Raw genomic sequence first — 26,175 nt, 5'->3', positions numbered from 1 at the left:
GCCCGCAACCCCACCTCCTCTCCAGCTCGGAAGTGGCTTTCTATCACACTCAGAGGCAGAATGTCTTCAGTTGGTGGGAATTGTGAGACGCCATGTGTGCTGTTGCACCGGGGTCCTGCTTACAAACTTCCCAAAGATTGGACCCTTTGAGAAGAGTATGGTAGACCACGTGGCCTTTTGGCCTGATCTAGCAAAGTTCTCCTGTTCTCATTTTTCTGGAAGTAATAATAAAATAACCATAATTTATTATTTATACCCCACCTATCTGGCGGAGTTTCCCTAGCCACTCTGGGCTGCTCCCAACAGAATATTAAAAACACGATAAAATGTCATACAATAAAAACTTCCCTAAACAGGGCTGCCTTCAGGTGTCTTCTAAAAGTCAGAGAGTTGTTTATTTCCTTGACATCTGGTGGAAGGGCGTTCCACAGGACGGGTGTCAGTACTGAGAAGGCCCTCTGCCTGCTTCCCTGTAACCTCACTTCTCGCAGTGTGGGAACCGCCAGAAGGCCCTTGGAGCTGGACCTCAGTGTCCGAGCTGAATGATGGGGGTGGAGATGTTCCTTCAGGTATACTGGACCAAGGCCATTGAGGGCTTTAAAGGTCAGCACCAACACTTTGAATTGTGTTCAGAAATGTACTGGGAGCCAAAGCAGATCTCTCATGACCGGTGTTATGTGGTCTCGGCGGCCATTCGCAGTCACCAGTCTGGCTGTTGCATTCTGGATTAATTGCAGTTTCCGGGTCACCTTCAAAGCTAGCTCCACGTAGAGCGTATTGCAGTAGTCCAAGCGGGAGATAACTAGAGCATGCACCACTCTGGCGAGACAGTCTGCAGGCAGGTAGGGTCTCAGCCTGCGTACCAGATGGAGCTGGTAGGCACCAATCTCATTCCTGATGCTCCTTTAGTTAAAAAATAATCTCATACTACAGCTGCCTTTCCTTTTGCTCACACCAAACAAGTCACATACTCGTTTACAGCTTGCTGTGCAGAAGGCTTTGTGATAAGTGGGATGTCAGTCCCAGATTTAAGAAGTATCATGGTTTTCTTTCATTCACTGCTTTGGGTGATCTCTGTTTTTGTCTCTCTCAGATGATGTATCTGGGCTCAGGTCTTTGCTGTGTAGGTGCGCTAGCTGGATTGTCCAGTCAGAGCACCTCTAGACTTGGCAATGCTCTAGGAATGATTGGGGTTGCTGGCGGCATAGCAGCTACGTTCGGTGCTCTGAAACCATCCCCCGAAGTGCTGGCCCAGATGTCTATGGCCATGGCTATGGGTGGAACAATGGGTGAGTACTGTCCGTTGTACTAACTAAACCATGGGTAGGCAACCTAAGGCCCAGGGGCCGGATGCGGCCCAATCGCCTTCTCAGTCCGGCCCGCGGACGGTCAGGGAATCAATGTGTTTTTACATGAGTAGAATGTATCCTTTATTTAACATGCATCTCTGGGTTATTTGTGGGGCCTGCGTGGTGGTTTTACATGCGTAGAATGTGTTCTTTTATTTAAAATGCATCTCTGGGTTATTTGTGGGGCATAGGAATTTGTTCATTTCCCCCCAAAAAATATAGTCCAGCCCCCCACAAGGTCTGAGGGACAGTGGACCGGCCCACGGCTGAAAAGGTTTGCTGGCCCCTGAACTAAATTATTAAACTTAAGCAGAAAGCACTTGCCGCTTCTTAGAAGCACTCCTGCAATGAGAAAGTCATTTGCATGAACAAGCTACCAAAGAACAGCTTTCTGGCCACTGCTGTTCTTCCCCTCCAATGTGCAGATACAAGGGAATATTGTTTTACTGTTTGCTGTGTTTTCTAATAATAATAATAATAAATTTTATTTATATCCCGCCCTCCCCAGCCGAAGCTGGGCTCAGGGCGGATAACAACAATCAAAACAATCCAACGTTCCAAAAACATTCACCATAAAATCAATTAAAATCAAACTAAAATCAAATTGATGGCAACCATTAAGCAAAATTCTGTGCAGATTGCCAGAGGAGGGGGTCAGGCTGCGCCCTGACCAAAGGCCTGGTGGAACAGCTCTGTCTTGCAGGCCCTGCGGAAAGCTGTCAGGTCCCGCAGGGCCCTAGTCTCTTGTAACAGAGCGTTCCACCAGATTGGAGCCGCGGCCGAGAAAGCCCTGGCTCTAGCTGAGGCCAGCCTAACCTCTCTGTGGCCTGGGATCTTCAGGATGTTTTTATTTGCAGACCGTAAATTTCTCTGTGGGACATACCAGGAGAGGCGGTCCCGTAGGTACGAGGGTCCTAGGCCGTATAGGGCTTTAAAGGTTAAAACCAGCTCCTTAAACCTTATCCTTTACTCCACCGGGAGCCAGTGCAGCTGGTATAGCACCGGATGAATATGATCTCACAGCGAAGACCCCATAAGGAGTCTCGCCGCGGCATTCTGCACCCGCTGGAGTTTCTGGGTCAGTCTCAAGGGCAGCCCCACGTAGAGTGAGTTACAATAATCCAGCCTGGAGGTGACCGTCGAGTGGATCACAGTAAAGGTAAAAGGTAAAGGACCCTTGGATGGTTAAGTCCAGTCAAAGGCGACTATGGGGTGCAGAACTGCTGACCTTCCAATCAGCAAGCCCAAGAAGCTCAGTGATTTAGACTACAACACAGTGTTCTAGGACATGTTTTCATTTCATTCAGGGCATTTGCAAGTCCCAACAGGCTGACCTTAATTATGTGCTTCTTAGATCATTCATGGATGGATGGATGGATGGATGGATGGAGTAGAAAGATAATTGCACCAGCCGTTGGAATTTATGTACAAAGCAGTAGATGTTGGTCCATTAGGGTGAATTGGACACTGCCCCACAAATTTCAGAGTTCTTTTCTCTGCACCTTTCTGAACACACCCATTATTCTGTTTAAAAGTGCTGTTGGGCTGCCATAATAACACACATCTGTATGGAACAAGTAGTTTGGGAAAGTGGTTCCTTACCCTGCAACCATCAGCTGCCCAGGAGGCTCAAGGACTTCGTTTAAGTATTTATCCCAGGGATTTCTCTATTGCCCTTTATCAAAGCATCACAGGGCAGTTTACAAAATTTAAATATCACAAATGCCTAATATAAGGCTGAAATTCCAGCATCACTCACCTGGTTGGGAGTAAGCCCAACTGAATGCAGTGGGACTTAACTTCAGGATTGCATGGTAAAACATGAAAACACTTTGTGTGCAAAGGAACAATATCTTTGGCCCTGCGCATCTGAACAGGACTGAAGCTGCAGAGTTTCTTTCTCACCAAATGAACTGTCCAATGCTGTATACAGTGGTACCTCGGGTTATATACGCTTCAGGTTACAGACTCCCCTAACCCAGAAATAGTGCTTCAGGTTAAGAACTTTGCTTCAGGATGAGAGCAGAAATTGTGCTCCGGCGGTGTGGCGGCAGCAGGAGGCCCCATTAGCTAAAGTGATGCTTCAAGTTAAGAACAGTTTCAGGTTAAGTAGGGACCTCCGGAACGAATTAAGTACTTAACCCAATGTACCAATGTATTTTTTGAACTAGTTGACAAAAAGTGACTAAGTGTGATTATTTCCAAAGAAAAATACACGAGTTGATTCTTCTTACTGGTTTATGGAGCCCCTGTATGCTGCTCTGATTAACTGTAAAAGGTAAAGGTAAAGGGATCCCTGACCATTAGGTCCAGTCGCGAACGACTCTGGGGTTGTGGCACTCATCTCGCTTTATTGGCCGAGGGAGCCATACCAGAAGAGAATGCCTTTATGAGAATTTGAACTATTGCTACTGCAGGTAATACGGAGGCCTCACTGCCAAGGCATCAGTGATCCATCAGTCAGTGGATTGTTAAGCATCTTTTGGGACTTATGAGGTATATTTAACTCCAAAAGGTGGCAGTCTTGACTAACAGGAAAAATGACAAAATAGAGAAGCAAGATATGTATGTTTTAAACATAGGGGGCATTTCCTCTGGAGCCAAATTTGCAGCCAGTTGCTATGAAACAAAGTAGTTTTCGTGACACTGGTGTTTATGAACTTTTGTTATGCTACTTTCCCAAAGTCTGTTTGGCCCCCACAAGGCCAGGCAGCCCCCAAGCATATCCATTCTAAATTGTAAAATCAGCTTGCATGTTTTTGTTTTTTTAAAAAAATAGTTTTGTGAATAATCCCTCAGTGAACATAAATGGAGAACAAAATAATGAGAACCTATTCTGTACCCACAAAACCCAAGTTCTTGGAAATGTCCTCTAGAATTCTTTTGGGTGGAATTTTGTTCTGTGTTTTGCTCTTTACCAGGACTGAAATCCCTTTCCAACAAATATTGATATATCTTGTGCCATTTTTAAAGGATGGCTAATAATAGTTTAGAAATCCATCCCAGTCTTAAAAAATTGGCAGAGCAGAATCCCAGTCCAGTTTTTATGAGTCCTCTAAGAAGCATATAAGAGACGTGCGTGGCACTGTGGGTTAAACCACAGAGCCTAGGACTTACTGATCAGAAGGTCGTTGGTTCGAATCCCCGCGACGGGGTGAGTTTCCGTTGCTCGGTCCCTGCTCCTGCCCACCAAGCAGTTCGAAAGCACGTCAAAGTGCAAGTAGATAAATAGGTACCGCTCCGGCGGGAAGGTAAACAGCATTTCCGTGCGCTGCTCTGGTTCGCCAGAAGCGGCTTAGTCATGCTGGCCACATGACCCGGAAGCTATACACCGGCTCCCTCGGCCAATAAAGTGAGATGAGCGTTGCAACCCCAGAGTCAGTCATGACTGGACCTAATGGTCAGGGGTCCCTTTACCTTTAAGAAGCATATAGAGCATACAGAACTCACTGCCACCCCCACTCTGTGCAGTAGCAAGATTTCAGGGGGTTCCGGGTGCTCACCCAGGGTTGGTGTTCCTTTGGAGAATTGAAGACGCAGCAGAGACTGTCATAGCTTTAAGAAACATTATTTATTCACATGATTACCCCTTCAGTCTGCATGGAGGGAGTCCAGATCTTACAGCATGGTCATTTCAAGAGGGACTTGTACAGCACTGGAGTGCAAGGCCTCTTTCCCAGCCACAGTCTTCAGCCATCCTGCCCCTTTGTTCTCTCCTTCTTCCCAACACACCTTGCTCTAAAGACTCTTTTCCTGTCATCTCAAGCACACACCCCATCATCATAGCAACCTCTGTCTGCCCAAGCCCAATATTCCTCTTAAATGGGCCATCAACACCTTTTGTCAGGGAAGCGGGTGGCACTGTGGTCTAAACCACTGAGCCTCTTGGACTTGCCAATCGGAAGGTCAGCAGTTTGAATCCCCGCAGCGGAGTGAGCTCCCATCGCTCTGTCCCAGCTCCTGCCAACCTAGTAAATCCGAAAACATGCCAGTGCAAGTAGATAAATAGGTACCACTGTGGTGGGAAGGTAAGTGGCATTTCCTTCCGCTCTGGTTTCTGTCACGGTGTCCCGTTGCACCAGAAGCAGTTTAGTCCTGCTGGCCACATGACCCAGAAAGCTGTCTGTGGACAAACGCCGGCTCCCTCGGCCTGAAAGCAAGATGAGCGCCACAACCCCATAGTCACCTTTGACTGGACTTAACCGTCCAGGGGTCTTTTACCTTTACTTTTTTCAGTACAAGAAGATCAAGAGTAATCAACCCAGCACTGTGGTTCTCAGTCTCAGAGTATTACGTAAGAAGAGCTCCAGTTTTATCCCAGGATTCCATGATACATTTTCCAAACAACAGTGTCCCGTGTCTATTCCAAACTTTAAATCATAGCTAAGTCCCTGTAGGAACAGGCATTCACTGTAGAAATAGACAATACCGGTAGGAAGTGGGTATGGTTATTTATGCCGGTGGTTTTCAAAATTTCTACCTCCAGAGAGTTCTGTCGATGCAGGCATGCCTGCCAAGAAACCCTGGCACGTTGCAGAGGATTCTGGGTGTTCTTCCAGAGCAACCTCTATCTTTGTAGATCACTTCTGGCTAAGAGTGTTAGCTCTCCACATCACCCTGCTGGGACTGAGGGTGCCCCAGGACACACCCAAGCATTGCAAGGATATAGTGGACAAACTGTCCCTCAGGATTATTTGTTTGCCATTATTTATCTGCTCCTGACAATGTCCTGTTATGCTTCCAAGGTAGCCCAGGACACCCCAGGAAATTGCTTGAAAATTACTATTTCATGCCATAGTTTGATCTTCCAGCTATCCTTCTATTTAATACAGTCTGCCAACTGCAGATCGCTCTCCCACTCTCCTTCCCCTGATGGGGTTGTGGCTCTGACACCCTATTTTTGCTCTGAGATCTTTAGATGCTATTGCCTTGAGAGAGGTCCTTGCGACACCTTCTTTTGAGAGAGGGCTTAAAATAAGCTTGCAATTTCCTATTATTTTGTCTTTGCACAAAAAAGGGGGGGAATAACTTAAGAAAGTAAAGTAAACAGCCTTTTGTTACTTAACTGGCTGTTTATGTTTCTAAGACGGTATGAAATACAATACAACATTTTCTTTAACGACAACAACAAAAATATCTTGGATCTAAATTGTTTCCTTTTGCAGGTCTCACCATTGCGAAACGCATTGAAATTTCCGACCTTCCACAGCTTGTTGCTGCATTTCACAGTCTGGTGGGTTTGGCAGCAGTTCTGACGTGCATTGCAGAGTACATGATCGAATATCCACACCTTGATGTCCACCCTTCTGCTAATGTTCTCAAAACAGTGGCCTATTTGGGCACCTACATTGGGGGTGTGACATTCAGCGGTTCTTTAGTGGCATATGGAAAACTACAAGGTACACTCAATTATTTTTATTTTTATTCCCTGCAGTTTAGACACCCAAAGTTACAGCGTACAGACTTCTGCTCTTAGAGTTAGGAACGCTGTTCACTCTGAATTTCCATAAGGGTTGATGCCAGCCAGAAAGAAAGAAAGAAAGAAAGAAAGAAAGAAAGAAAGAAAGAAAGAAACCTTTGAAAATTTTGTGGCTTGGTCCCAAGATTTGCTGAACAAGTAAATAGTTGCTTCGGACACAGCAATTTATTTGCAGAGTAGCTGTAGTGTCATAATATTACAAATTGGCATTGTGTGAGTTATGCAGTCACAACAAGGACCAGCAAAGAGTAGCAGACCAAGTGCTGCACTTAGACTCTAAAAGACCTGGGTTCAAATCCTTGATTTCCAAATGGCTTTCTCCTTGCAGAAGAAACCAGCCATTGAAAGAAATCTCCTTGACAAAAAGCAGGATAGTGGACCCTACAAACACATATCCAGCAAGTTTTATTAACCCTCTGCTGACCAAACCTCAGTCTTAAAACTTAACATCACAGGACTGGAAAGGACATCCAGATTAAAAACCCCAAATTGCAATAAAATATTAACATGCCAAAAGATTAAGCCTCAATATTGGTTTTTCCCTCCCTAGGTATATTAAACTCTGCTCCGCTTCTTCTGCCTGGTCGCCATTACCTGAACGCTGGGCTGTTGGCAGCTTCAGTTGGCGGCATGATTCCTTTTATGCTAAGCCCCAGCTATACGACCGGCATGGGCTGCCTCATAGGAGTTTCAGGACTCTCCTCGATCATGGTATGAACAGAAATGGAAGCTTTGGGTTTGAAGGAGGGAAAAGGTGGGGCAAGTCAGGAACCAGAGGTGAGGGCAGAATTGGGTCAAGAGGGAACCTGGTGAGTGTTAGAATTCCTGTTGCATGATTGCAGTCATGGGATTTTTGTCTATCACATGATGGTATAAGTTTTGACTCCACAGAGTGGGAAGTGACGGAGACAGGATGTTTGTGTTACTGTGTCCCGTGAAGTGGGACTATTGTCCTTTGTTCTTTTTCTCTTTGCTGTCTGATGCTAGAGAGAGAGGGAGCCATGTTGCAGTGCTCCATGTGTGTTTATATGTAAATAAAGTAGATTAGCCAAAATGCTGAGTTGCTGAGGTCTGTCACGCATGATGCGCAAACTCTGCGGATCCTTAAGTGTGCCGGTGTCTGTTGGCATCGGTCGCTGTGATGTTCGGGCTGAAGAAAGATTTTGAGGCTCCTGAACGAATGACCAGGAGGGAGAGAACATGCCAGTCGGGCATGTGCCTCTGCCAGGGTCCTACTCGAGTGTAGGCCGAACTCCTGACAGTGAGTCAGGGCATAAACTTCTAGAACAGGTTGGTAATGGTAGGAAGATGGAGTCAGGGACACTGGACTGTGAAACAGATATATTATGCAGTGAGGCTGGCACAAGTCTAGTGAGCTGATAATGTGCAGTTCGAAAAATGGGAGAGGGGGTCAGATACATTAATTAAGCACTTAAAGATGAAGCAATGTCAGGGACGGCATGTGCACAAATTATACAAGGGTAAGATGTGCTCAGTCTCTGTACTGAAAACATACTGCCCAAATTATATTTTAAAAGCCCTTCTTCTTTTTGACTCGAACCTCCTCCTCTTCACCTTCATCTTCAGGCAGGTAACATCCTTGTAAAGTAGCCATTTTGTGTGTGCCTATTACAGTTACTGTACGTGTTAAGTTGTGGGTGAACATATCAGACAACACAGCGATTCTTCAAACAGCTCTTGTTTATTCAGAGGCCAGAACTGAACTGAACTGAAGGGTTCAGTCAGCCTGCTTATGTAGAGCTCCAGTACAATGTAACTGTAACAATTTTCTAAAGCTATCCAATCACTGAACATCACTTTTGATCCCTTATTTGCATAACTAACGACAGTATCCCCCTGCTGGCCCAGGGTGAAAACTTCAGTACATAACAGTACGAAGACAGATTAATAAATGAATCATTGCCGTATAGGTAGATAAGTACAGACTCCTTTGAAGAAACCACTGGTACGGGATGTAAGCAAGGAGCAAAGCATGTTTTGTATTCGTTCATGTTCCTCCATCTCCTTTCTATAGTGTGGGTTGTCAAAGAGGGGAATTTGTTTAGCTGGAAAATCTGCTTTTAAAAACAACCCTCTCCTTGGCGAGTCAGACAATGGGGTTGGTAGTAGGTTGGTTTTTTTTTTTTTCTTGTTTTTAAGTAAGGCCAGCACTGAAATATACTGGGTTTTTAGACCCCAGTACGTATTAACTTGCCAGAATGTGGTTTAGCTGGTTAGCAGAGTGCAATCATGGAACGTCAGCTACCCTTGGCATGCAAAGATATTCCAGACAAAAAAAGGCTGGGTATAAATTTAGTAAACAAATAAATAGCAGTGACATAGTCTGCACTGTTGATCACAAACAAGATAATTTAGGGTATATAATTGCTCCTGGACCCTGGGGTGGGATGGAGAAGCAACTATTTTGATGTTGCTGTCGTTCAGCCCAATAAATCATATTGTTTTCCCTATTGCGTGTGTAAGAAATATAAAATAAGTCAGACTGGTTTTTTTAGTGTGGTGGTTGGGCCGCCAGCAAAGGCTGTGCTGTGCTGCCTATTTTGAATTTCAAGCAAGGTAGCACAAACTTCTCCCACGAATATCCAGCGTCTGCTGAGCAATACAAGATGCAGCTGTGGCTGGAAGGGGCTGGCGATGTTCCGAGGACTCCGCAGAGCCCTCTTCAAAATAGTTGTGCAGCTCTATAGAAATTCCATGAAAAAATCCAGTGCAACCCCTTCAGGATCCCACAAACCACATCTGCAGGGTTCCAAAAACTTCTTAGCTGCGGGCTTTATGGTGAAATAAGCTACTGGTTTAATCAGTCAGATGTTATTGTAATCCTAGATTGGAGAGAGAAAGAGAGAGATAACAGTATGAGCCAAGAATGGGCTTGATGTAGAGTTCCCAAATGTCTGTTTGACGTAACCAAGATCTTTGGGTAGATGCTTGCAATTTTCTTTTTTTTTGGGGGGGGTAATAATTAATGCCCTTCTTTTGCACCATTCAGACTACTGTGGCTGTAGTACACTAGGAAATATAGGAAGCATTGTAGTAACACTGTCATGTGAAGGAGTCAATAGGTTTTTGGGAAGGACAGTAAGATGGGCAGATCAGAAGAGTCCTTATTGGTACTTCTAGATATTTAATTGAACTGTCCTCCATTCCAATTGCCAATGCAAGGCATATATGGCTTTTGCCATAGAAATGGAACAAAGCACCTGTAGAGTGGACTGTCCAGAGTCAACCTTTACTTTAATTACTTAAAGTACTTCTTCTTCTTCTTCTTCTTCTTCTTCTCCTCCTCCTCCTCCTCCTCCTCCTCCTCCTTCTTCTTCTATCACTCGTAGCCGAGTAAGATTGTCTTCCATAAACACGGTCTTAACAGTGAGTCTGTAAGTGACTGTGGAGGCCAGTTCTGGATCCACACGTCCTTCCACAGTGGGGACATAGGGTTCCAGGCAGGAGTTCATCATTGTGAGGGTTTGCCAAGTGTGCCTTCCTCTTAGCACATTCCCCCCTTTTGCCCAAATTTTGAGCATCTTCAAAGCCCATTGAAGACATAGGTTTCCGGGTGGGAGTTGATCACTGTGTGGATTTGCCAAGTGTGCCTTCCTCTTAGCACGTTTCTCCCTTGCGTTCTGAGTTCAAGTGTCTTCAAAGCGCATGACACCTTTGGTAAAGGCTGTTCACCAACTGGAGCGCTCACATGCCAGTCTTTCCCAATTGTTGGTCTTTATACTACAGTTTTTTAGATTTGGCTTGAGAGAGTCTTTCAACCTCTTTTGTTTAATGCTTTCCATTTTTAAGTTCGGAATAGAGTAGTTGCTTTGGAAGATGATAATCAGGCATCCACACAACCTGATCAGTCCAACAAAGTTGATGTTGAAGAATCATTGTTTTAACACTGGTGATCTTTGCTTTTTCCAGTACACTGGCATTAATTTTACTTAAAGTGCTGGCCATGTATGACCGCAGTCTTTGTTTAATCTCTATGCCTCGCACATACTGCTGATTAAACTCCCATTTCTTTCCTCCCCGCTCCTTTTCTTTCTAATGCGGACCTTATACACTCTTGCTGTTACTTAAACCTGACCTACGTTGGGTTCACCTTCCCTTTTTGGCACGTGAAAATGGCAGGGAGTAACCCTGACGGCAGCTATTGGTGGAGCGGATATGCCTGTGGTGATCACTGTACTCAACAGCTATTCTGGCTGGGCCTTGTGCGCAGAGGGGTTTCTTCTGGACAACAACCTGATGACCATTGTTGGAGCCTTGATTGGTTCTTCCGGAGCTATCCTTTCTTACATCATGTGTGTGGTAAGGAGGGGCAGGGGAGAAATTTGTTTTTTGTTTTTTTATATAATATTTATTCCGGTTTTAAAAATTACAAAAGAAAACACTAGATTAAGCAAGAAAAAATGAGACCATAAATACAGACAAGCAAAAATAAAAATAAGAAACCCAGAAAAATACAAGCAATTAAGAGAAAAAGGGAAAAAAATAAAGAAAAAAGAAAATGAAAAAAAAACCACAAATCAAACCTTCCCATAACTTATTTTCCATTTGCTTATTTCCTTGACCTCCTCACACCTCCCTTTTTTGTATTCTAGTTCAATTAGATATTTCAGCAATGCCAGTGAATTTTCATGAAAAATAAATGTGAGAATTTGTTTTCCTTCAAAAAAATGCAAACTGATTTGGGAATGCAGAGAACTGAACTTAAGACTGGAAAGGCGAAAAACTGAGAGAAACCAAAATATACAAGATTCACTGATCCCCAGTATAAGATGAGTATAGGCACCCTGTGGTTGGTGTGTTTTCATTTTTCATTTAGCAAGGCAATAATTTCATGACTACCCCACTTTATCTAGTAGCTGGAGCAACCCAGCCATATGGGCAGGGTATAAATAATAAAATTATCATCATCGCCACCATCATTAAGTCACTAGGTGTCAGCTGCCACATCATCAATGTCCTTGTGAGGAAAGAGTACTGGACATATATGCTGGGTTTGTTTGTCTGTTGTTTTGCAACTTTAAAAAATCATTGACAAATATACACGTTGAGGAGGGAAAACAGGCCAACCTCTCTCCCTGTCATATACAGTGGTACCTTGGGTTAAGAACTTAATTCTTTCTGGAGGTCTGTTCTTAACCTGAAACTGTTCTTAACTTGAAGCACCACTTTAGCTAATGGGGCCTCCTGCTGCTGCCGTGCCGCCGGAGGCCAATTTCTGTTCTCATCCTGAAGCAAAGTTCTTAACCTGAGGTACTATTTCTGGGTTAGTGGAGTCTGTAACCTGAAGCGTCTGTAACCCGAGGTACCACTGTACACAGACAACCTGACAGGACACTTGTCTCAGTCTCCACCTTGGATGATAAAGATGTATCTAGCCTTGCTAGCTCTACAAAGACAATCAGTCAGCAGTACCCATTAAAGGAAAAACAGGGAACCTGTGGCCCTCTGAATGTTGCTGTACTACAACTCTCCTCATCCCTCACAATTGGCCATGCTGGCTGAGCTTGATGGGAATTGGAGTCCAACGACACAGGCTTCCCACCCCTACATTATAGGAACAGGTTTAGGCACTCCTTTTTTTATTTAAAAAAATGTTTAGGGGAACTCTCATTTTCCTATTCCTATTGAGGAATTCCTAATGAGGCCAAACTTAGATTCACAAAATGTTTAGGGGTATGCGTACCCCCTGCATCCCCCCAGAAAAAAATGCACTGGGTTTAGGTGTTAACAAAACAGTCTGTGTGCAGTTATAGTGTGTAACAGTGGTTTGGTTTGGTTTACTTTCCTTATCTATGAATAAGAATTATGACTAAATACCTAACCATAGTTGATCACAAACCAGGATATGAAACCATGATTTTGAAAGCAACGGGTTGTATCCAACAAAATTCTACTCAAGAATAGACCCATTAAAATTAATAGACCTCAGTTAGTCCTGTACATACTCTGAGTATGACTAATGTGGATACAATCTCGTGGCTTTAATTAACCATGTTTAAGCATTCAGTAAAGCAATGGTTAATGTAGTTTTACTGCCTCTCCATTCAACCCAGGTGGCAAGCAGATATCCCAAGTGGTTTTGGTTAGACCTGACATTTGCTAATATATGTCTAATGGTTTGTCCAGGCCATGAACCGATCTTTGCCAAATGTCATTTTGGGTGGATACGGTACAACATCTACGGCTGGAGGAAAGCCCATGGAAATAGTTGGAACACACACTGAAGTTGGAATCGATCAAACTGTTGACATGATCAAGGAAGCTAATTCGATCATCATTACACCTGGTAAGAGTTCGACAATGCTTTATTAAATTGTTTAGTAGTTATGCACATGGGCTATGAAAACGTTATTATTCAGGTTCTTGTTCTACTGTTATCTGTGCAGTTCCCAAATATCCATATTTATTTTCCCAGTTAACAATTAACTTTTCATTATATGGAATGCAAAGGTAAGCAATCTCTAATTACCTACTTGTTAAGGCAAATGCTGTTAGTCACATCAGTCTCTGCTGACATCTGTGCCTCAGCTGAAATGATTAGAAGACCATATGAGGTGAGGTTGGTTGGGCCACTTAGTGGTCAAGGCTGAGAACCTTTGCTGAGACAAACAAACAAACAATTTGACCTGGAATGAGTCTGTACCTCAGAAAAGTGCGTAATGTCACTGACCAGAAATGTCCTTTTCTAAAACAGTGGGAAGGAGACTTGGAGAAATTTCTGAAACTGAAAGCTGATTCAGGTTGTAAGAAGGCTTCATTTTCCTTTCTACCCTTTGTTCATTGCATGCAGCACTGTTTCCATTCCACCAGAGTTCATCTTCTGCTAAAACTGCATTACTTGTCTTGCTGTCTGCGCTGGCAAAATGATTTAACTTATGTAATTTACGTAAGAAATTACGTTGTCATTCTATTATTCCACAGTATTTGTTTCACTGCAAACAAAAAATAATGCAATTTGGGGGACGTGGATGCAATCGATTATGTATCGTTTGCAGACTAAAAACGACAACAGCATATATCGATGGTATTAGCTGGATTGATTTCTGTTCTGAAGAGGGGACAAATAAGCCAACATTGGCAATTTCTGCTCCCGTTTCTGTTTTTTGTCAGAATTCTATGGCATCCCTAGAGCTAACTGACAGTTCTGCCAGATTCTAGATGGAGAAGGTTCAGACAGGGGTGGAGGAAGGGGTGGGTGGTGGGTGCAGGCCGGCCCAGGTGTCACCACTGAGGGGGTGACAAAATGCTGGGCAGCACTCACCACGGGGCCTGCAGCGCGCCCAAGCCACACGTCTCTCAGTGGATTGAGCACACGCAGACTCTACACGGCCCAAACGGTCCGCCTGCTGCCTTCCCCCCCAGCTGTAGGGAGACTGGGAGAAGGCAGGCAGATTCTGGAGGCCCTGCCCCATCCCGCCCCTATGGGTGGCTTGCCCCACTACTGGGAGCACCACACCAGGCGCCCGAGTGGCTTCCTCCACCACTGGGTTCAGAAGCAAACCAGAGTTGAGCTTCTCTTCTTTCTCCAGCTTAGCAAAAAAAAAACAGGAATAGAATAGAATAGACTTTATTTGCGTAGCTGACAGGCCATAGCATCAAAGGACAAACACCGACAAAAATACATTACGAATATAGTTACCATAAAATCTTATAACCTATTAAAACCCTAGGTAGAAGTTGGATTATCATTCATCCATGACCCTCTGTCCCATGGGCGACGGCCTTTTCTCTGATAGATTGTTCCAGGTCGGTTAAGTGAATAGACCAGCCAAATTGAAAGATTATAAATATAAATATAACCTCGGAGGGATGGTCAGGACAGGGAGAAAGATAATAATAACCAGATGCAGATAAATTAATAAAGGCCCTGCTTTACCAAGTCCTTAGGAGGGTAGTCACTCAGGAGCTCAAGTTCAGGAGCTTCAAGAGGAGAATGGGTTTTTCTATTTTGTCTTCAAGAAGAAGCCACCTGTCCTCCTGTCTTTCCCATATACCATGGCCCCCTGGGCAAGACAGAGTGGGTGAGGAAAAATCAGGATGGTGCCAAAGTCATCTTGCACTCTTCTGATGCCAGCTTCTTTTCTGTGTGGCAGAGCTTGAAGGGCATAAATGACACCTGGAGTGGCTTCATTTTGTGACTTGAACATGCATTCTGTCTGGAATAGACTAATAGCTCTTCTGTGGCACTTCTTCATTATTACAGGGCTGGGAAGCATAATGACTCCAGGGGGTTTGATGCTATTCTGATTATTATTTTTTGCACTTCCAAGCTACATTATTTGACCATGAGACACTGTACCACGTGGTCTTTGAATTCTCCAGAAAAGCGTTCCTCCTCTTATTTTTATAGGAAACCAGAAAAATATGTCCTACTGGATGATCCTGAGTTCATAGCAAAAAAGAAACAAACCAAAAAGAAGATGCAAGTCACTGATCTCATTGACAGGGAAAATTCCCCTGCTAGGGGCATTGAGTTGTTTGCAGGAGCATTCAATTAAACCAGCTGGTGGTCTTGGCAGAACAACTTCAGCCTGGATGCTTGAGCCAGGCCTATCTCTTCTTGGGCTCTGATAGTTCAAACCTCTTGCAGGAACAGAAAATGAACATGTCTAAGTCCATTATTCCCCATCTAAACATACTGCTTTTGAGGGAGGTGGGATGAGAGAGAATGAATTTAATACTTCAGAGATGTTTCTTCAGTCATGCTTTAAAATAGGGTTACCAGATGTCCTCGTTTCCCGGGGACAGTCCCCGGATTTGCAAATAAGTCCCGGGACAAATTCCGTCCCCGGAATGTCCCCGGATTTCATCTAATGTCTTGGGAAATGCATCAGCCGCAGTCTCTCAGCAGCTCAGAGCAGTTGGCTCTGGCTGCCTTCAGGAGCTGCTCGGAAGTCCCCATATGATGGTGGTGCAGGGGCTCTAAGATGCAGCTTCTGGGCTGCCTCCACCTTCCCTGACCCCAGCAACTAAGCTGTGAAGGGAGGCTTCATGCTGCCTATCAGAGCTTGCGTGCAAGCAGGAGGGGGCAGGGATCTCTAAGTTAGGCAGTGTGAAGCCTCGCATCCCAGCTGAGGGATTCCTGTCCCCTCCTGCTTGCATGCAAGTAGGAATGGGATTGCGGCTGCTCTGATGGGAAGGGAGGCATCATGCTGTCTGAGCCTCGCTGCTGTCGCTGCTGCTGTTGGCCCTCCTCCGCCTTCCATGCCTGACCCACTGCACATCGCTTCCCCACTGTTATCTACAGTATCCCCCTGCTGGCCCAGGGTGAGAACTTCAGTACATAACACCAGTACATAACACCCACCACCACCAAAGAACCAACAACTCAGGGGCTGCCCAGGCTCATGGAGAAAGGAGATAGAAGACTCGGAGGAAGGGGAAACGTGGTGCTTGAGGTCAAGGTGGCGGCCACCCCTCTGCCACTGCCATCGCTGCAGCATCAACGTCCTGAACGTGTGTTTGTTTGTTTGTTTGTTTGTTTGTTTGTTTGTTTGTTTAATCAATCAATCAATCCCCGGATTCATTGAAAAAAATCTGGTAACCTTACTTTAAAATATATATTTTACATGCTTGGTGTGCTCAGATATTTCCTCCTGGTCATAATACCAAAATTCCTCTCCCTCAAGAGATGGGAGAACTCTGTGCAATGAAAGTTTGTAAGGGAAAACTTCATCTGGAACTAAAGACTGCATTCACAATTCAACACTGCGGAGTGTTTGGAGGGTTGGGAATCCTCTGGTTGTTTCCTAGTAGGGTTTTAGCAGTGGGTTGTATTGGTTTTCTTTATGCTACCCCCATCTCCATTTGCTCCTAAATGTCTGCCTTAATTTTCATACCGTTGGGTTGATGTTCTGCGGTTGTTATATACTCTGGTAAGACTTTTTGCTTATTGGTGGGCCACTGTGGACCCTTGGTATATATTTGCAGCCAGATAAAAGGGCCCCAGAATCTTTGTTTAAATCTAGGGCTGGTGATGGTGGTCGGAGTAGCTGGGGGCCTGGAACCAGCACTGTTGCTGCTGCTGCTGGCTCTCACAGCTCTCACAGCTGTCTTCTCTGAGCATGCAAACAGCGACCAGAATGACTAGAGATGGAGCAGCATTTTCCCATTTCCCCCCAAAAGGGGGACCCAGACTTGGCCCCATGACAGTGGGGGTGGGCCCAGCTTTTGCCCAAGGATGGCATGTTCTGGTGCTTAGCCTGCCAGGTGACGAGGGAACACACTGAAACTATATTGCCTAGAGTATTCTAAACCTAAAGCTTTCCACTATTTATTGGGACAGTGCACAGTTCAATTTACTGCCCCTGAATATGACACAGACTGTGCAAGACACGCCAGCTACTCTGTTTGACAGAATAGCATAAACAAACAAAAAAAGGGGGGACCACTTTTTTGTCCATGAGTTTTTAAATCTAAAGTTGCACCACAGGAAAAGACAACAAATGAAGAGGCGCTGTTGGAGAGATGAGTGTTAAAAGGATAAATGTGAACATGCACTTTGATATGGGCTGCATATACAAACCACAGAGCCTAGGGCTTGCCAATCAGAATGTCAGCGGTTCGAATCCCCGCGACGGGGTGAGCTCCTGTTGCTCGGTCCCTTCTCCTGCCAACCTAGCAGTTCGAAAGCACGTCAAAGTGCAAGTAGGTAAATAGGTACCACTCCGGCGGGAAGGTAAACGGCATTTCCGTGCGCTGCCCTGGTTCGCCAGAAGCGGCTTAGTCATGCTGGCCACATGACCCGGAAGCTGTACGCCGGCTCCCTCAGCCAATAAAGCGAGATGAGCGCTGCAACCCCAGGGTCAGTCACAACTGGACCTAATGGTCAGGGGTCCCTTTACCTTTACTTCCCCCAGAGAATCCTGGGAACTGTAGTTTATTGAGGGTACTGGGAACTACAGCTCTGTCGGAGGCTAAACTACAGTTCCCCGGATTCTTTGTGGGGAAGTCATATGCTTTGAATGCCAGGGTGTATGCAGCCTTAGATTTGATTGGAATTAAGACCTGGGATATATTAAGCTCTGATTTCTTTTCTCTCGTCATTATAGGTTGGGGCCTTTGTGCAGCCAAAGCTCAGTATCCTATTGCCGACATGGTAAAGATGCTTAATGAACAAGGGAAGAAAGTCAGGCAAGTGTGATCAATATGCTGGTATAAACAGGTTATATTACTAATAAGAAAATTAGTCCCCGGAGATCTGGTGTGATCTGCGACCATTAACTCTACAGTAACAGCTTTGATGGCACTCTTATGGAGTGAGATAATCCTTTAAAAAGATGACCTTGAGGCATATCATAAGACCTGTTTGTATCTACCCTTCATCCATGAGAAATGGTTGGCCACTTCTTTTCCTTCTGTCTTCATTCCCCTCCTTTCATCTCTCTCCTCAATTACTGGGTCCTGCTAATGAGAAACATCATAAAACTTGAATTCATAGCTAACAGCAGTGGTTGTTTTTTTGTGGTAGGGAATGAGTTGGTTGTACAGTGGTACCTCGGTTTAAGAACAGTCCTGTTTATGAACGATTCTGTTTACGAACTCCGCAAAACTGAAAGTAGTGTTCCGGTTTGCGAACTTTACCTCGGTCTAAAACGGAAACCGAGTGGTGGAAGGGCACCTGCGGTAGGAGGCCTCATTAGGGAAAGCGTGCCTTGGTTTAAGAACGGATTCAGTTTAAGAACAGACTTCAGGAACGGATTGATTTCATAAACCACTGTACTCATGTTGTGGGTGCCAGCACAAAAAAAGAAAAGAACAAACTGCTTTGCTGGTTCAAAAGGTTATAAAGAGTCAGTCCCGTGTATTGGAGAGCTATTTTATGATGAGCCACATCTACTGAAAGCCCTGTCTTCTTTTGCACTGGGTCACTCTGGTCATGCAGCCATGAATGGCACGGAGCATCTACACATTAAAAATCTTGGCAACTTTTGCCCATTTTCTCCTCACCCTATTGTGCTCTGCCACCACAACAAATAGCAATATGCTCCTTGTTTATCATTTATTTATTTATTTATTAATCACCTTTATAGACTGCCTTTCTGCCAAGGCATTTTATGCTTCCTAGGCTGCCGGAAGTCTACATTTTCCTCCATCTCAGAACACTGCCGTTCCTCCCTTAGGAATACAGGAAGCTGCCTTTAACAGAGTCAGACCAAGTTTCATGATTGTTATCACATCTAGTTTGGCTGTTTGAGTTCTGGACATGGATGAGGGACATGTGGATATGGAACTCTGCTTACGTATGAATCTGGGTTTCTCCAGCCACACTGGATGGCTCCCAACAGAATATTAAAAACACGATAAAACATCAAATGTTAAAAACTTCCCTAACCAGGGTTGCCTTCAGATGTCTTCTAATAGTCAGATAGTTGTTTATTTCCTTGACATCTGATGGGGAGGGCATTCCACAGGGCGGGCACCACTACAAAGAAGGCCCTCTGCCTGGTTCCCTGTAACCTCACTTCTTGCAGTGAGGGAACCGCCAAAAGGCCCTCGGAGCTGGACCTCAGTATCCGGGCTGAACGATGGGGGTGGAGATGCTCCTTCAGGTATACTGGGCCGAGGCCGTTGAGGGCTTTAAAGGTCAGCACCAACACTTTGAATTGTGCCCGGAAACGTACTGGGAGCCAATGTAGGTCTTTCAGGAGTGATGTGATATGGTCTCGGCGGCCACTCCGTCACCAGCCTAGCTGCCGCATTCTGGATTAGTTGTAGTTTCCGGGTCACCTTCAAAGGTAGCCCCACGTAGAGCGCATTGCAGTAGTCCAAACAGGATATAACTAGAGCATGCACCATTCTGGCGAGACAGTCCGTGGTCAGGTAGGGTCTCAGCCTGCGTACCAGGTGGAGCTGGTAGACAGCTGCCCTGGACACTGAATTGACCTGTGCCTCTATGGACATCTGTGAGTCCAAAATGACTCCCAAGCTGCGCACCTGGTCCTTCAGTTGCCCCATTCAGAACCAGGGACTAATTACACTCTCTTGCCTTAGCGTACCTCACAGATATTAGCAGAGTGACTGAAATAGATCAGACCAGAGTCCAGAGAGAAAAGAAACTGATCCTAATTTACTCAACGTGAGCTGAATAAAAGCAGCACATAATATGAGGATAAATAAACAGAGAACTTTTTTCTTTCATAGGGTACATAGGGTAAAAACTGATTAAGAAGTACTTTTCCCTCCAACACTTGCAATTGTGAAAACTCAGCTGACACTTTCATACTGACACTTAACTCCCAACTAACTACAGCCTCCAGCCAATTGGAGTTTGCTGTCATTCAGACCAATAACAGACCTAACCCCTTAAGACACTCGCTGAATAGTCCCTGCTATTGCACTTCTCACAATAGGTTCTGACCATCTGTTTCAAGCTGAGAACGGTGCTCACCCATTGAAATTGCCTTTCACAAATGCTGGCTGCCTTTGCTACCCATCACTCTCTCCTTAGTGGTTCAATCAGGAGGTAGGCAAGCCTAGAGCTGGCCTGCTGCCACCTGCGTAGCATTGCTAACATTTATCACTTTCTTTTTATTAGTTCAGCATGTCTTGGACGCAATGTGGCCATTCCTTTTCTCTCTTTGTTTCCAGGTTTGGCATCCATCCGGTGGCAGGCCGTATGCCAGGGCAGCTGAACGTTCTGTTGGCAGAAGCCGGTGTCCCTTATGACGTTGTGCTGGAAATGGACGAGATAAATGAAGATTTCCCAGGTAAAGAATGAGGGTGGAGAGAGAGAGAGAAATAAATAAATAACAGCTTATCTTTTATTTAAACCATGCTGAGAAAGTTAGTTGCATTGTGTGCTTTTGCAATTAGGCCAAAGTATAATCATGCTGTCTCAAGTGCTATTTGCCCTTGTCTCCTATCCTCCTCTGACTTCTCCCATAGAAGCTCTCCAGGTATCAACTATAGCTGAGCCCCATAGCAATCTTTTTTTTAAAAATAATAATAATAATATTTATTATTTTCCATACATAAACATAACAGAAGAAAAAGCCAACAATAATAAAGGAAAAAGAATGAAACGAAAAAAGAAAAAAGAACATAAAATACATCAAATCACCACAAAAACTGAAACTTAATTAATTACTCAAAATCCATCTTCATAAACATATTACTTGACTTCCTCAAATCTCTTCCATCTGAGTTTCTTAGTAATTATATATAGCAGTTTCCAATATCATTATTTCATGAAACAATATCACAGTCATAATCATATTTCCTAACTTTTCTTATCGTACATTTTCTTATTTATTTATTTATTTATTTATTTATTTATTTATTTAATCCCAATTTAATCCTAGGCCTAATTGATTCTTTCAAGTGATTACATATCTTTAATATTACAATATTTATTCAAATAGTCTTTAAATTTCTTCCAGTCTTCTTGGTATTCCTCTTCTTTCTGGTCGTGGATTCTCCCGGTGAGATCAGCCAGCTCCATAAACTCCATCATCTTCATCTGCCATTCTTCTACCATTGGTAGTTCTTGTGTTTTCCATTTTTTGGCTAGTAAAATCCGTGAAGCAGTTGTGGCATACAAAAAAACTTTAACATCTTTTTTGGGCAGTTCAGAACCTGTTATTCCAAGGAGAAAGGCCTCTGGTTTCTTCATAAAAGTATATTTCATCATTTTTTAAAAAATTCATTATAATTTTCCCCCCAGAAGTCTTTAACCTTGGAGCAAGTCCACCACATATGATAGAAAGTACCTTCTTTTTCTTTACATTTCCAACATGAATTATCACAATTGTGGTAGGTCTTCGCCAATTTAACAGGGGTTAAGTACCATCTATACATCATTTTCATAACATGAGCCCCATAGCAATCTGCACCAGCTACACACCTGAAGCCTACACCCTAGGTGTACTACTATTTGTTCAAACCTCTCTCAGTGGCTTTGGACCATCATATTGCGAGCATCAGATTTTCAGAGGGCTATTCTGGAAAGCGGTTCTGCTTGTGTAGCATACTTTCTCAGCTGACTTCAGAGGTGGTCTGCTTCCCCAGACTTTCTCTTCTAGAATGAGCTGAGAGATGCAAGAGCCTTTTGATGTTTCATTGGGGAGGTCAAGTTTTATAGCGTGATGCTGCTCGACAAGAATTAAATGATCGAGCTAACAATGCATCTATGAATCAGGAGCTTACAGCTGTCAAGCTGGTGCTCCAGCAAGTCTCCTGCATAAAATCTGTTTAAGCAATGAAAGAAGCAGAATGCTTGTGGGAATCAGAAGGCAGCCAAAAAGAGAAAGGAAAAGGAATTTCAAAAAGGAGCTCGGAAGTAATCTCAAGCCTCCATCTTAAAAATCTGTGCTTTGAAATGAAAGTGTCCCCCCACCCACCAAAATACAGATGCTCTTATAAATTATAATTTAAATTATATACTTAATCTTACCCTTCCTATTTCATTAAAAGGCTGCTACTTTCATATTGCAAAACTGATCTAGGTAAACCATCTGGGCCACTGGCATCATATGAAAAGTAAGCTTTCTAATTGAGTTGTGAATATTGAATCTCACACTTCTTAACACCGTTCTTGAGTTCAGCTAATTGAGAAGATTGCCCATTGCTTCTTTGGAAGAGGGCATGGCATTAAGTCATGAGTATTCCTTTGTAATAATATTCAGCTGTCAATCAGAGTTCACTGTTGGTCCTTCAGTGAAGGGACTTAACCCTGTGAAATTGGCTAGGCCAGTGCAGTAGAGACTACTATCCCTCCTGCATCATAAAAGTAAAGGTAAAGGGACCCCTGGATGGTGTAATGTATGACCCGGGCACTCAGCACTAGGGACAAATTGTGTCAATTTCTTCCTCTTTGTCTGAGGAAGAGAAATAACAAACATAAGACTCATGTGCGATTGAGCATCAGCATGGAGTGCCTAAGGTTTCTGTTACAGCTGATGACACACAGCTCTACTTCTCATTTACATATGCAAGTGTTCTAGATTCAGGTAGGTAGCCGTGTTGGTCTGACGCAGTTGAAATAAATTTAAAAAAATAAAAAATGGTCCAGTAGCACCTTAGAGACCAACTAAGTTTGTTCTGGGTATAAGAAGTGTGCATGCACACTTCTTATACCCAGAACAAACTTAGTTGGTCTCTAAGGTGCCACTGGACCATTTTTAATTTTTTGATTTATTTCATCTGCAGGTGTGGCAGTAGAAGTGCTGGACCATTGTCTTGCCTCGGTAATGGACTGGATAAGAGGCAATAAACTGAAGCTCAAGCCAGATAAAACTGAGGCAGTGTTAGTGGGTGGTACCCTGGACTGGAGGCATGAAAGATTTCCTGCTTTTGATGAGGTTACACTCCCGGTGAAGGAGTGGATATGCAGATTGGAGGTGCTTCTATTGTTATTGCTTGAGTCTCAGGTGGCCTCATAGTGCACATTTAGATGTGGTGGCATGTGCCCTAGTTGGCTTGAGGGAGTTTTCCTTCGGATGTTTGGTCGAATGTCTCCCTCCCTATGTACAAGTCCTGAAATAAGAAAGACAAAACCTCTCTGTTCCTTTCTCATTGTTTCTGTTCAATTTCTTTATCAGGTTTTCTTTTCTCTCTGGCCTCCGGATTTATATGTTTATGAGATTTATATGCTTAGATGTTTTATCTGTCTCCGCATCCCAAGGGAATTAAGCAGTTGTCTGCCAGCGAGTTTGAAAGTCCTGACAAAAGACAGTAGCTTTTCAAGTTTCTGAAGTGCTGATGAGTTTTCTTCTGTCTCTCAGACACAGATCTGACTTTGGTAATCGGTGCCAACGACACTGTGAACTCTGCAGCACAAGAAGATCCAAATTCAATTATAGCTGGTATGCCTGTATTGGAGGTCTGGAAATCTAAGCAGGTAAGTAATGGCAAGGGATTGGCTCTTTTGTGATATCCTCCAACAGAATTCCCTTTGCATCTCACCCATGAGAATTGGGCCAGGGGTGGGGCACAGGTTCCTCATTCTTGATGGATCCTTGGCCTGTTCTGACAGGGCTAGTCTTACGTCGTGAAGAACATGCTTTTAACAAAGGAAGAGGATCCATAAGACTGTATTATGGCATGTGTACCTAATTGGCTCTTCTGTCTACTTCACTTAGTTACAGGTACTTACGCCCAGTTAAAAATGGAAACGTTTCCACTAAAGTTTAGGGTTTTAAAAGAGTAAAAACCAGGACACCCTGAAAGTTGTTGATCTGTTTTAACAAAAAACCCCAAAACACGATTTTTCAATTGACTTGGTTCCCCTCCAGACATCAATTCCACCTTTGGAATTGTATAGACATTTGGCAGCCTTACCAAAGTTATCTTCCTTAACATTTCCATGTCTAAAGCTTTAAGGCACTTCAATTCACAGCTGTATGTGGTAATATCTTTAAGTGCTTGAATACTTACTTTTATGGAGTTAAGCCACGTAGCATTGATGGTTTCAACCATATAATAATTAAACTATCCATAGACTTTTAAATTGGGCGGTGGTATTGTTTTTGTTTGTTATTATGGTATGTATTTTTGTGTTTTTGTATTGTGAACAATCCTGTGATCCTCGGATGAAGGGCGGTATAGAAATTTAAGAAATAATGATAATAATATGGTTTCAGAGTAGGTACACTGTGATTGCTTGAGTATCTCTCTATTCATGCCGCCATTTTGTTTCTCCACCAGGTCATTGTCATGAAGCGCACCCTGGGAGTTGGGTATGCTGCAGTTGACAACCCCATTTTTTACAAGCCCAATACCTCAATGTTGCTTGGTGATGCCAAGAAAACCTGCGATGCTTTACAAGCCAAAATTAGGGAATCTATTTCTACCCATTAGTATTCTGTGTTTTGTGTAAAAACATAGGGCACCAGCCACCCAACAATAAACCTTGTTTAGTACCATTAATTTCATTGGTTGAATTTATTTATTATAACTTATTTAATACATTATTTGTACCTGGTTCTTCAGCCACAGAAGGGCTCCTGGAGCAGCTTACAAATATCAGGAATAAGACAGCACAGAAAGTTGAAATCAAGGGAACTAAAAAGAGGGCAACTTTGACCGGACTGTGTCTATAATTTGGTATTGTTTAGGAAATAGGTTTGGTGGTAGGTGCAGTCTTTTTTTATATATATACAGCTGTGTCTGACAGACAGCTAGAAGAACCTGAGGTATTGGATCATGTTAGTCATTTGTGGCTTCTGTAAAGGTAAAGGACCCCTGGCTGGTTATGTCCAGTCAAAGGTACTATGAGGTTGTGGCACTCATACTGTTTTTAGGTCGAGGGAGCGGGCATTTGTCCACAGACAGCTTTCCAGGTCATGTGGTCAGCAGGACTAAACTGCTTTTGGTGCAACGGAACACTGTGACAAGTGCCAGAGGGCATGCGACGGGGTGAGCTCCTGTTGCACTGCCCCAGCTTCTGCCAACCTAGTAGTTCAAAAGGTGCCAGTGCAAGTAGATAAATAGAGAGCCAGTGTGGTGTAGCGGTTAAGAGCGACAGACTCGTAATCTGGGGAACCAGGTTCGCGTCTCCGCTCCTCCACATGCAGCTGCTGGGTGACCTTGGGCCAGTCACACTTCTTTGAAGTCTCTCAGCCCCACTCACCTCACAGAGTGTTTGTTGTGGGGGAGGAAGGGAAAGGAGAATGTTAGCCGCTTTGAGACTCCTTAGGGTAGTGATAAAGTGGGATATCAAATCCAAACTCTTCTTCTTCTTCAAGTAGATAAATAGGTACTGCTGCGATGGGAAGGCAAACGGTGTCTCCATGTGCTCTGGCTTCCATCATGGTGTTCCTTTGCGCCAGAAGCGGTTTAGTCGTGCTGGCCACATGTCCCGGAAAGCTGTCTGTGGACAAATGCCAGCTCCCTCAGCCTGAAAGCGAGATGAGCGCCACAACCCCACAGTCGCCTTTGATTGGACTTAACCGTCCAGGAGTCCTTTACCTTTTACCTTTATTTTTCTGGCTTCTGTGCCTTTGTGGTTGGAAATGTAAATCTCTGTAATTAAAAATTCAAATGACATCTCTTGCAGCTTACCTCTCAAACTTTGCAATTGTAGTTATGGCACTTTAAGTAATCAGAGGACGGTGAAAGGAATGGGCCAATTTGGGTCTGGAGCATAGCTGTCAACCTTCCCTTTTTTGCGGGAAATTCCCTTATTCCAGCACCATTTCCCCTGCTTCCCACTGCTATCCCGGATTGTTAGATATCCCGTAGCCTGTCCCCAGGACAGGTGAGGCTGCTGATCCCTTATTTTCAAATCTGAAAGTTGACAGCTATGGTCTGGAGAAGTCCCATCAGCTGCCAGACCAAGGACAGGATAGAGAAGCAGTGGCGGATAGGCTCTAGGCCTTGTTGCAG

At 44.0% G+C, this 26,175-nt stretch overlaps 1 protein-coding gene across 2 annotated transcripts in view; it reads left to right on the top strand.

Annotated features, from left to right (window-relative positions):
• The window catches only part of LOC310831635 (NAD(P) transhydrogenase, mitochondrial-like), a 69,090-nt gene extending 44,375 nt beyond the window's left edge, over positions 1 to 24,715 (top strand). For both annotated transcript variants that reach the window (XM_083712543.1, XM_083712544.1), the window contains 9 exons: positions 1,094 to 1,289; positions 6,515 to 6,748; positions 7,379 to 7,539; positions 10,969 to 11,148; positions 12,976 to 13,135; positions 17,901 to 17,982; positions 20,440 to 20,558; positions 23,574 to 23,689; positions 24,496 to 24,715. In XM_083712543.1, coding sequence (XP_083568669.1) covers positions 1,094 to 1,289; positions 6,515 to 6,748; positions 7,379 to 7,539; positions 10,969 to 11,148; positions 12,976 to 13,135; positions 17,901 to 17,982; positions 20,440 to 20,558; positions 23,574 to 23,689; positions 24,496 to 24,648 — 1,401 coding nt within the window. In that variant the 3' untranslated portion in view covers positions 24,649 to 24,715. The remainder of the gene's footprint in view (positions 1 to 1,093; positions 1,290 to 6,514; positions 6,749 to 7,378; positions 7,540 to 10,968; positions 11,149 to 12,975; positions 13,136 to 17,900; positions 17,983 to 20,439; positions 20,559 to 23,573; positions 23,690 to 24,495) is intronic.
• The last annotated feature ends 1,460 nt before the right edge of the window (positions 24,716 to 26,175 follow it).

The sequence above is a fragment of the Podarcis gaigeae genome (genome assembly GCF_964106915.1).
Source record: "Podarcis gaigeae genome assembly, chromosome: 14".
Lineage (NCBI taxonomy): Eukaryota > Metazoa > Chordata > Lepidosauria > Squamata > Lacertidae > Podarcis > Podarcis gaigeae.
This window is presented reverse-complemented; position numbering and strand designations above follow the sequence as displayed.